Source organism: Bactrocera dorsalis, chromosome 2 (genome assembly GCF_023373825.1).
Source record: "Bactrocera dorsalis isolate Fly_Bdor chromosome 2, ASM2337382v1, whole genome shotgun sequence".
Lineage (NCBI taxonomy): Eukaryota > Metazoa > Arthropoda > Insecta > Diptera > Tephritidae > Bactrocera > Bactrocera dorsalis.
Window position 1 is genome coordinate 33,853,792 of NC_064304.1, and position 12,698 is coordinate 33,866,489.

A 12,698-nucleotide genomic window follows, 5' to 3' on the forward strand; every position below is an offset into this window, starting at 1 on the left:
TAACTCATCATTTCTGGTTTTAAAGAACTAGGTTCTGTTAAAGTTTCGGCGACAGAGGCTTTTTCTGGATGGAAAAGAGCTTGAAAAGTCTCTTCAGAAGCACTTGAATTTCAAATACAACTGCTTTACTTACTTACATAACCGTTAGATCTAAAATTTGTTTGTTCACTTAAGCTTAGCTACAAGATTTGGAATACGTAATAAATTTCCACAAGTTGTAGTTCTTCATTCGTTTTAAAACTTTTGCTTTCCGAAAGTATATTCAACTTAAATGTCAAGCACATATATTTACTTTGACAGTTGGTTTGAAAGTTCTCTCTCTATGGCAATCTATACCTCTAAAAATGAACCCTGTACTACTAAAAACTTAGGTATACTTAATTTTCGGCAGGCCATTTCCAGTCGTTGGGCATATAACTAAATAAAAAAATAGCTCAATAAAATTCTAATAAATCAACTAATTCAGATGAACTTTAATTAGACTCAATTGAAATCTGTCAATTAAATGAGTGACGACAGCACCAGTAATGGACAGAGGGATAGAGTGGAGGTTGAAGTACATAACTCTGTGTGGGTAAAAAAGTGTTGGATTGATACAAATTTGAAATTTGAATAATATTAAGATGCTAGCGTTTATGCAACAATGTAAATTCTGCGCCTATTTTTTTTTGTTTTTTAGCTATAAATTAGAGCCTGGGTGTCAAATTAGAGGAGGTGCAACTTGATGTAGGCAATTAGAATAATGCATTTAATCATAATGTTTATTAACACATACACACACACATATTCATACATCCATCCACACATTTCCATGATTATATTGTATTTTATAATGAAATAATATTTTCCACAACACCTCAATTATAACTCAATAACTAAGTTTTGTCTCTTTTACGCTCTTCCTTGCAGTGCTCAAAGAGGAACCCGATGACTTGGCACACCTGGCTCCAGCTGCTGTTGATGCTTGCATGCGCCTGGACGACACCGCACCATTTTGTGGTGAAATGCTATTGGGTCTGTCCTCTTACTCCTATGGCTTCCTGCCCGATGACTACAGTTCACTCGATTCCAATACGAGCTCCTCATCGCCAGATACACCAAATCCAAATAGCAATAACAGCGCTGTCAATAACAGCAGTAACAGTCATAACAGTAATAGCATTAACAGTGGCAATAACAAAATCGGTTTGAGTAGTCCAACACATCAACAGAATTGCAATAATAATTTAAATGCTAGCACATTGCATAACAACAACAACAGCAATAGCAATAATTTATGCAACAAACCAGTTGTACGCATCGATCCATTCATAAACTATCGGGAGGAATCGAATGACACCAACTGTTCGCAGCATTTACTCTCGCCCAGTGTGGCATCGAAGGTGAGTTGAGAAGAGAGAAAGAGAACAGAGGTTTGGATTATGGGATTTTTTTTAATAATTCGTAAAATTTGCTGTTGTTGGAAAAGTTTACTGAAATGTTTTCAGTATAAAATTAAATGTTTTTAATTAATTTTAATTTTTTTAACATTTTGTTTGAATTTTTTTTTTTTGTAAATTTTTTTAGAATTTTTTAAAAATTTTTTAAATTTTGTTTTAATTATTTCGTAACTTTTTAAAATTAATTTTGAATTTTTTAATATCGATATGTTAAATTGAATTTTTTCTTATAAATGTTTTTTTTTTATCTTTTTAGATTTTTTTTTAATTTGTGAGAAGTTTTTAACATTTTTAAATCTTTATTTTAATTATTTTCTAATCTTTTTTTTATTGTTTTTAATTTTTTTTATATTGACATGAAATTTAATATTTGTGTAAATTAAAAAAAAAAAATAAAATTTCTGGAAATTTTTTTGATTAATTTTTGAGAAATTTTTAACATATTTAAATTTTTTGCTTTCATTATTTCCCAACTTCTATTAATTGTTTTTACCTTGTTTGCCACAAAATTTAATATTTTTGTAATTAAAAAAAATGAAATTTTTTAAAAGTCTTCCTGGATTTTTTGTTAAATATTTGCGAATTTTTTAACATTATTTTAATTTTTACCATTTTAAAACTTTTATTTTCGTTATTTCTTAAACCATATTTTCTACTTTTTTTGTTTTTATTTGTTCAGAATATTTTTTAAGTAAAAAATGATAATATTCATGAATTTTTTCTATTTTTTATGTAAAAAAATCATTCAGATGCTTTTTTTTCATTTTCCAATATCTTTTAATAAGTTTGCTTTTATTTTTTTTATTTCTTCTTTTAAGTTTTTAATTTATTTTTTTTGTTAATTGTTTCTTAATTTTTGTTTACTTATAAAATTGTTTGTTAAACCTAAAATATTTTGGCTAATAATTTTTTTCAACACCTTTGCGAATTCCCATAACCTCAAACATCAAGAACCATTTTTCCTACTCACTCAGCTTACTAAATTTCTACCTCTCTTCCACTTAAATTTGCAGAGTCCTGAAGCGAGCAGCTTACCATCGCTCTGCAGTCCCAACTCCCTTAGTCAGGATGATGGATTTGCATTTATGACAATGAGCGTTGACGAAGACATCGACATGAGTATGCGTGCGCCATATATTCCAATGAACGAGCAAGAGGACTTGCCACTCCTCACTGCCGACGATCTGATGTGGTGCGCCAGCAATGGCCTCGGCAGCGAAGAGCTAAACAATCAAAAGGATGTCGACGCCACGTTGCAACAATTGCAGTTGCAACAACAACACACTAGCGAAAGCAATCATAACCTCTTGAATGGCTATCATGATGCTCAACACATCAGTCACTCACATTTCAATTCATTGTGCTCTTCACCTGCATCGACCGTTTCATCGCTATCACCGTCACCGGTGAATCATCATCAACAACAACAACAACAGCAACAGCAGCAGCATCAACAACAACTGCAAGATACAAGTTGCGTTTATAGTACGGACACTAGTGAATTGGCGGCGCTGCTTTGCGGCTCTGGCAATGGCACTCTGTCAATTCTGAATAATAATTGTGGTGCTGGTAGTAGTGGTGGTATGGAGGATAGTGATGTTAGTTTGCAACAACAACAGCAGCAGCAGCAGCAACAACAGCAAACACATTGTGCTGATTTTCGTTTGCAGTTGCAACAAGAGTTGGCTGCCGAACAGCAACGGCAGCTGCAACTGCTCGGCTTGAACATCGATTGCAAGAAGGAGAGTTCGCTGTCGCCCAGCTTATGTGATTCGCTGGAGGACACCTTCGATAATGTTTATAGTAAGGATTGTAAGTATCGCTGGATTGTCCGCGGGTTACATACCCACCCTCTCTTCGTCTTGCATAAAAATTATGAAATGCGTGTGCCTAAATAACGGAAATTCGTTGAGTTATATTTAGCATCCGTTTTATTTCGACACATATGAATCAAAATTTTATATTTCTAACTTTTGTGCGTCTCTGAATAGTATAAGCAGATCCACACTTGATCAATTGCGACTTTGCACTGTTTTGTGGTGTGTGTGTGCTCAAACACTCCCGTGACGTTTTAAGCTTGCGCAAATGAAACGGAACGGAACGGAAGCATGGGCTTTGTAGCGCCACCCCAGTGACCCTTGACGAGTGCTATTCTTATTTTATTACACTATCTCGCAGTTTATAATCTGTTAACGTCACTAGGGGTACGTTCTGCCTTTGATGCTAAACTCATTATACTGTTTTCTCTAAAAATATATATTTTCTTAAGTTTTTAATTATATTTATTTAATTTATTTACGTATTTAACTTTTTTGTTTTGTGCTTAGGTCCATAGTTGTACTTTATGCATTAGGGTGGGGTAAATTTACTACAAAACTTTGAGGTTTCCGTTGTATAATTATGTTTTGTTCATTGTGTTATAAAATTCATAGTACTTTAACCATTAATATATCTGTTTAAAAGATTAGGTTAATGGAAAACGGTTCAGTTAACGAAAAACTCTTTAGAAGTCATTTTGTAGAGCATCCAACTTCCAACTCGTTGAAACGAGATATTTTTTCAGATAGTTGGAAGCAAGATTTGAATTTTTCTATCTTATAATAATGAAAATGAAAAAGTAGAAAACTGTAAAGCGGAGAACATTACCGTTACAATTAAGAGTCACATACTTGGAGATACTTTCTTAGAAGTGGCATGTAAGAGCGCAGTTTTTCCGTTCCCACGCCAGCCGAGTCTACATAACTGGAACGGACCCGTATTTTTATCCGACCAAGCACTGTCAACTCGCCAGAATTCTGCCGCTACAAAGCCAACAACTCAGTTTTCACAGTAGCAAGCGAAAAAATAGTTTTATTTTGACACACCCTAATATGCATAGTACAATATCTCTGTTTAAGCTGCCTGTTTTTCAAATACAAAAGTTATGCAACACTTCTATTTTGCATTTATTTGCACATATTTTATGTATGTGTGTTTGTACATTTGCATCTTAATCCCCTGCCGTGTAAATATTTATTCAATGCCAAGGTTGCGGTGATTAAGTGCGAAAAAAACCAAATAAAATAAATAAAAGCTTAGAAGGCAAATACAAATGCAAAAAATAAAACAAAAGCAAAGCAAAGCCTGCTGAATGCACATACATATATGTATGTACTTATTAGTATCTGTATGTAAAGCTAATGGAAAATTACCATAAAATAAATTAGTTTATTATTATCATATTAAATAATTTTCCGTTCTCATTTGATCTTATAATTTTTTTTTGGGCTTCTGATAATTTGTTTTCTTAACCGGCTTGTAACCAACTGCATTTCCACTATCTTTCACTGTTTTTGCTTGCTTATAAAATGATGTTATTTATTTTTGTACGATTACGATAATAAGGAATCGACTTATTAATTTGAAATTTTTTTTATTTATTGTTTTTTAATTTAATTTTTTTATTTTAATTTTTTTTTTTAATTAACTTTTTGACAAATCGAATTCGTACAATATGTTCCAATGATAAAATGATTGCTTAAATTTTTTTGTTATGTTTCGGGAGTTAAAATGTCATTTGCTTCGTACTCTTTCTGATTTTTGCTGGCATTTTTTAAGGGGTTGCATGCACCTGAAAGTAAAAGAAACGCGTTTTTTGTAATTTTTTTTGAAGAGATGTTTTCTTTAATACCTAAATGTAGATTTGCAATATTTAGTACAATAATAACCCGTGCATTAGTTCGAAAATTATTGGATGCCTTTGATTCCGCGGACGATATCCAGAAGGACCTCTGATAAAAAGTGTCTCTCAGTGAGGCAGATTTTTCCACTTAAAATTATCTCAAACGGTGGAGAACACAGAGTTGCATTTTGAATTTTAATTTTTCCCCGAAAATAACCTAACAAAAAAATGAGGTTTGTTGATTTTGTGCTGTCTGAACTAGCACTTCTAAATAGCTTGAAATAAACTTATTTTATAATCTAAAAGATAAATTGTCTTACAAACATAATTAATATATCTTCAATTTTATTATTCTAAATTTATATTTTTCAACACAACAATACCAAAAAATTAAAAAAAAAGTATGTATTTTTTGGCACACTCCATGCATACAGCAACAATGCATACCCCTTCTAATATACATATGTACATATATGCATATTTATTGTTGTTGTGTCGATTTCATTTCGTGTGCGTGTGTTTTTTTTCTAGGCTAATTGTCGCCGATCTCTGTGGAATTTTTTCTGTCGGCCGTTTGTTTTGGCTGCCTTTATAGTTGCTCTTTTGGCGAATATATATTTTTGTTGTGTGTATGTGTATAGGCTTCTTTCCAATTGCTATGATTAATATATTGTGTATATTTACAAATTCTTAAAATATGTATGTAAGAGCAACATTAAAATAGTAGTGGAATTTTTTTTATTCGCCAGTCAGCAAGTATAGGGTGTATCGTCGGCATATTTATTTGGTATTTAATTTAATTGTTTTATGCAACACTTTTTTAAATCTTTTTTAATTGTTTTTTTTTTTTAATTATTCTTAATGTGTTTTACATTTAAAACAATTTTTTTTTTAATTTTTTTTTTTAATTTAAAACACACTTTTTTTTTAATTTAAAACACATTTTTTTTTAATTTAAAACACATTTTTTTTTAATTTAAAACACATTTTTTTTTATTTAAAACAAAACTGTTTTTAAATTTAAAAATTTTTTTTTAATTTTTTTTTTTTAATATTATTTAATTTTTTTTAATTTTTTTTTAAGTTTTTTAATTTAAAACTTAAAATTTTTTAACTTTTTTAATTTTTTTAATTTTTTTTTATCTTTTTATTAATTTTTTTTTAAATTTTTTTTTGTTAGTATTTGTTTTTTTTATATATATTTTGGTTTTCTTTTATATTTTATGTGTAAATATTTTTTTATATACATAGTTTTTATATATATTTTTTAAATTTTTTTAAATTTAATTTTAATTTAATTATAATCTAATTTTTTTTATATTTTTTAACGATAATTTCGTATGATTTGGCCTTCTTTTTCATTCACGTTGCATAAAATTAATACAATATCAAAGTTCTAGAAGCGTTAGTTCAGTGTCATAAAAAATAAAAGAAAAATTGTTTAATGAACCACCCTATATTACGCTTTACTCCGCATAAAACAATGTGTTGTGTTTTCACAATTCGACCTTTTTATTATAATTTTCTTACAAAAAAACATATACACACGTGCCGACGCATAAATATTAAATAATAAAAATATACTTAGTTGAATTCGTCTGCGAGTTCATGGTGGGATGTGCGCGTGTCTCCCTTCGTTTATGTTATCATTTGTTGCTGACGTGAAATCAATTCGATGCAAATTGAATAACAGCGAGGACGCTCTGATGAAGATGATTACGTATTCAATTTTCAAAATGATTATTAACTTAAAATATGTTTGTCTACACAACTACATACATACATGCATATACACATACAATGTTATTGCTTTGTTTATGAAATGCTTCGTCGGCAGCTGTTGATTGACAAGGGTCCAAAAGTAATTAAGCCGTTTGTAGCGCCACCAATTCCCATTCACCGTCTCATTTTGCCACTAAAGTGCAATATTCATTAATTGGTCATTAAATAGTCAAAATTATGGTGCTAGTCGATTTTCACACTTGAAAGCGGCAACCGCCACAGTTGTACATATTTACATGCATGTGTGTATTTTATATATTTTTTCTTGTATTTTTGATGCTTGTTTGTTTTACACTTGTTAAGAACGCATGTATGTACATATGTATGTAAATGTACTTATATAAATTCCAATAACTATTACTTGAGTGCCCTGTTGAACTTTATTTTGTGTTTCTGCCTCTCCACTGTCATTTTATTTATTCTCTTGATTGATTTTTGAGCGTTTCTTGACTATTTTCCACAGTATCATAGTACACACGTGCCCAGGCATGTAGTTAGAAGTATAAAACAATGAAAATCAGCATAGAAAAAAATAATTTTTTATTTGCTTTTGAAACTGACTAGAGCAATGTAGTTTTGAAATTTTGCAAACAAGAAATATGAAATTAAAAAAAAAATTATTAAAATCAATAAAAAAATAAATGTAAAATGTTATTAAAGAAATTAAATATGTATTAAAATAAAAAATTGAAAATATTAAATAAAAACAAAAACAAATGAAATTTAATATTATTGAAAGAAATTAAAAAAAAATGAAAACAAAAACAAAAGCAATATTATTGAAAGAAATTATAAAAAATTAATACAAAAATTAGATAAAAAAAAAATAAGAAAAGAAAAAAAATAAAAAATTAAAAAAAAATAAAAAAATTAAAAAAAAAATAAAAAAATGTAAAAAAAAATAAAAAAATTAAAAAAAAATATAAAAAATTAAAGAATTAAAAATAAAAAAATTTTAAAGTATAACAAAATAAAAAAAAATTAAATAAAAAAAAATTAATTAAATTTAATTAGATATAATTTTTTTAATTAAGTTAAATTTGCTTTGTGTGTTTTTTTTTTAATTTTAATGTTAATTATTACTCATATTCTTGGATTTTTTGTGTAGAAACATAAATAAGAAATAATATTTTAACTTAAATGTTGGCGAAAATTGGGTATAATCGTTCTCAATATATATTTCATACAAAATAATTTTAAATTATATAAGAAAGTACTGCTATTATTATTGATTATTCTAAATTGAAAATCTCTCAAAAAGCACAAAAAATGTCACTCTCCGCTATGTATTGAATTTTTGCAATTTAGCATTGACGAAACTGACCAACCGCATTATTTCTTTTCACTTTCGGTGCTCAGCATTATATTGAATATTTGATGTACAAGCATTTGTACTATATATTATATACACACGTATTTATGTATGCCTTATAGATTTCTTTGAAAAAGTATTTTAGGCATTTCCTCTCTGCACGATTGTATAATATTCGTGTTTTACTGCCAATGTCAGGGACATTGTCATTACTTTTCATTATATTCCGTTCGGCTGCCAAGTGAAAGCGGGATAAATCAAGTGGCCTAGAGACAATTTTTTCACTGTGAGTTCACTGAAATATAGGATATTTTGCAATTTTAAGCGTCATGTGGCAACAATTTTGCATATTTGTACGATTTTTGTTTTGCATTTTCTGATTATTATATTAACTAGTTAGTTAGTGACAAACCTTTTGGTATTATAAATCGCAGAAGATTTTCTTTTTTTAACAATATTAATCATAATTAAAATTGTATTCTTACTAACTTTAAAAACAAATATATTTATAATAAAAATTTAATTTTTCTAAAATATTTTTTTTTTCGTAATATTAAATTTTTAGTTACATTTCTTAATACGTTATTCATATGAAAATTTGTGTTAAAAATTTAATCTGTTCGTATTTAATTTTTTTGGAATATTTAATTTTTAAATATATTTGCTTGCAGTTTTTCATGTAAAAAAGGTGTGAAGTTTTCTAAAGTATTTTTTTTTTACATTCTATACATGTATTGGAATTTTTGTATTCCCTTTTGATTTGTATTCCCTTTTCATATGAAATTATGTACCAAAAACTTAATTATTTTTTTTTTGAAATATTTATTTTTTTAAAAATTTTTTTCATATGAAATATGTTTAGTAAAAATAATTTTTTGAATTAGTTTCTTGGGTAATACTTAATTTAGTTTATAAATCTTTTTTCGAAAATCATTATTTTTAACATTTATAATAATGTTTTTTTTATGAATATGGTTTTTTTTAATTATTTAAATTTTAAATATTTCTTTTTTATAAAAAATTCTTTTGTTTTCTAACATATGTATTAAGCTTTTAATTATATATTTTTCGAAATAATTATTTTTCATATAAAAAGGGTTTAGTGATAATTATTAATTAATTTATTAATATTAATTAATTTTTTTTAGTAAATTTTTTTTTTAATTTTTATTTCATAAATAAATCTTTCAATACATACATGCATAATTTCTTATACATTTTTTAATATTTTTTTTTAATAAAATATCGTCATTAAATTTTTTTTCTTATTATTTAATATTTTAATATTTTGTTAACACTTTTTCCATATAAAAAATGATAATACAAAATTTAAAGGTATTTCAAATTATTTTGCCTCCTAACATATAATATTATTTTTATAATTTTTAATGTTCGTTGTTATTTTTTTTATATAAATAATATTTTAAATGAAATAGTCAGAAAATATAGTTATTTAATTATTTATATTAATATATAACTGTTTCTCTAATTTAAAAACCTCAAAACTCAACGAATTTCCGCCAAAACGCGCGCATTTCTGTTTACAGCAAGACCAAATCACATTTTGCAATTTTTATTTCAACTTTTACTAATTTCCTTTTGCTCCACTTTCCTTCGCTACTTCGTATAGCTGGGAATCTTGACTGCTGGAATGAGTTGCTGCAAATCAATGTCAGCGACACTTCATCTTCGGCATCGCCTTCGCCCGTGACATCACTGAATTCACCAACTCAGCAGCAACAACAACAACACAAGCTGGACGATTGCAAAACGCACTTGCGTCTGGAGCAGCATCTGTCGTCGCCGCAGCAGCAGCAGCACAATATCATTTTGAATGCCGTGCCATTGATAACAATACAAGACACTAAGAATATTTTGTTGCAACAGCAGCAACAACAACAACAACTCAATGTCAGCAATAAAATGCTAATAAAAGATGAAATGTTGCCAGCGCAACGTGGCGGTCATAAAATCACAACAATCAAGCTGTTGAATGCCCAAGCAACAACAACAATAACACCAGCGCTTGGCACAGCCGGCACTGCACCGGTGCGCATGATTGACATTAAACAGCAGCACGAACAACAAAGGCAACAACAGCAACACCACCAACAACAGCAACAACAACAGTCGCATAAACGGCACTTGGTGAGCTCCATGCCCAGCGCACAGCTGGAGAGCAAGCGCATGAAGAGCGCTGCCATGGACATGCAAACTGTGCCACAACTGCTGCAACAGCTGGTATCGCCGCTGCAGCCGCAACACTTGAAGGAGCAACAACAAAAACTGCAACAACAACAGCAAGCGCGCAAAGCCAACAGCGGCGTGTCTCGCTGGGTCGCCAACGCCGACCTGAAAGCCAACTCAAATGGCATGCAACAACAACCACAATCGAATTCAGTGCTGAAGAATTTGCTAATTAGCGGTTGCGATGTAAGTGCAGGCTACTGTCTGGTGCCGATGCGGCCCAAAAAACTAGCGAAGGCATAAATTGCGCACGCATGTGTGGCGACGTGGTGGCAGGGACGTTGTTGGCTGACGCGCCTTGTGGCGTGCGACAGCCAAACGTTGGCCCACTCCAGCGCCGCACATTGGCGCACAAAAAGCTGTATTTTAAAAATACATTTGCCTAATCAACTAACCAACACAACCGTTTATTTGCCGTTGTACATGGAAACACAAAGCAATTTACAAAAACCAAATTGAAAATTGATATTCTTTTTCGCTAATATTCGGTTACAGGCTTGTGTCTGGAATGTCTTCAGACACAATTAGCGCGTAGTTTACTTTAAAACGTTGCAAATTGGTTTATTTAGTTTTATAAATTTTGTAGATGGATCGATTTTATGATTAATACGTGTGTATACACACACACACGCACGCAAACATTTTTTGTTAAAATTTTAGATGTAACGCCGTAAGTTATGCTAAAAGAAAACTGTAGATACAGCAAACTATAGAAAAAAATATTCTTTATATCTAATAACTAGTACTAGAACAAATTAAAATATTATTACAATAAAATTATTGATTTAAAATTACGTTAATGAGTGTAAGCTAGTTAAATAGTTTAAACTATAACCTTAGCACTAGTCGAATAGCTCTAAGCAGCGTGAGAAATGTGGAGAAACAGACGCTACGAGATTTGTTATAGCAATACACACACGTATGTAACCCAACATACACAAACACACACACATGTGTATTTATATACACACCTATATATATATATACTTTATATATAAAACCATATATCAGAAGATGCAATCAATTCTCCGCTGTTGTTATTTACACTAATTTTTAATTCAGCTTTAAGTTGACCAAAAATGGAGAATTTTTTTAGGATAAAATTAAAGTTGTTAAATTTGTTAAAAACGGACACTGTAAATAAATAATTTAGTTACATATACATACATAATGAAATAAGCGCAAGCAAAAATTGCCAGCTAAAAAAATAAAATATATAAAATTATTTGACTAAAACAAAAATGAGCGTTCATGTAATAAGTGGTTATTGTATGCGTAGAAGAAGAAGAAAACAAACGTAAAAATATTAAATTAATCAATAATTTGCAGCAACTCAGCATAGAAGACGCAATGAAGCGCCAGTGTCAAATGCCTTTGCGCACTGTTTGTGGGCTGAAATTGAAGGCGTAACGCTGTCTTTATAAGACTCACTAAATTCGAAATTTGAGTTAGTATGCCGTACAGTTAGCTAATCTAGCGCACACATACCAAAAAACAAAAACAAGCAGCTAATATTATGGTACTATAGCTTGTTCGCATTGACTCAGTTACATATGTAACATAAATGCACACACACACACGCATACACATACATATGTATTTTTAAATAGGGTTAAATTATATAGACGTGTTTATGCACAAACTGTAGCGACTTTAATTTTCTACTGTGATAGAATTTTCCTTTTATTTGTGTAGCAGCACGCACACGCACAAATACATATACTATACAGAAGACAGAGAGCCAACATTAGCAAGTCAATTTGTTGTATTTTTCGCTTATTTCCAGCCTTTCATGCGTGGATTTATTTAATATTATTTTAGCAATAACACTTTTGTGGTGAAAGGGGCGTGATTAAACACTGCTACTTGCTTGATATTTAACGTACACAATGAGTTTACAGCTTTTTTGTTGTTTTTGGTGCGCCACAAAACAGTAGAAGCAAATTTGGTTTGGCACAATTCAAGATTTTTCTAGAAAGCTGTGCAACATAAAGCAGTTTATATTTATTTGTAAGTTTAATTAAGCAATTTTGGAGTTAGAAGTGAGCCTTTGAGGTTAGATATTAGCTTTTGAGGTTAAGAATTAAATTTTGAGTTTAGAATGAGTTTTCAGCCTAAAATGAGCGCTTGAGATGAGAAATGAGCTTTTGAGGTTAAAATGAACTTTTCAGGTTAGACATGAGCTGTTGAGGTTAAAACGAAACTTGAAGTTAGAAATGAGCTCTTGAGATAAGAAAATGAAATTTGAGGTTAAGAT

At 29.8% G+C, this 12,698-nt stretch overlaps 1 protein-coding gene across 3 annotated transcripts in view; it reads left to right on the forward strand.

The window, feature by feature from the left end:
- The window catches only part of LOC105231797 (protein similar), a 167,510-nt gene that overhangs the window by 128,702 nt on the left and 26,110 nt on the right, over nt 1-12,698 (forward strand). For 2 of the 3 annotated variants that reach the window (XM_049450419.1, XM_049450418.1), the window contains exons 9-11: nt 910-1,382; nt 2,453-3,251; nt 9,825-10,627. In XM_049450419.1, coding sequence (XP_049306376.1) covers nt 910-1,382; nt 2,453-3,251; nt 9,825-10,627 — 2,075 coding nt within the window. Of the gene's footprint in view, nt 1-909; nt 1,383-2,452; nt 3,252-9,824; nt 12,613-12,698 lie in introns of all 3 variants that reach the window. The other variant, XR_007422018.1, reaches the window with a different exon arrangement.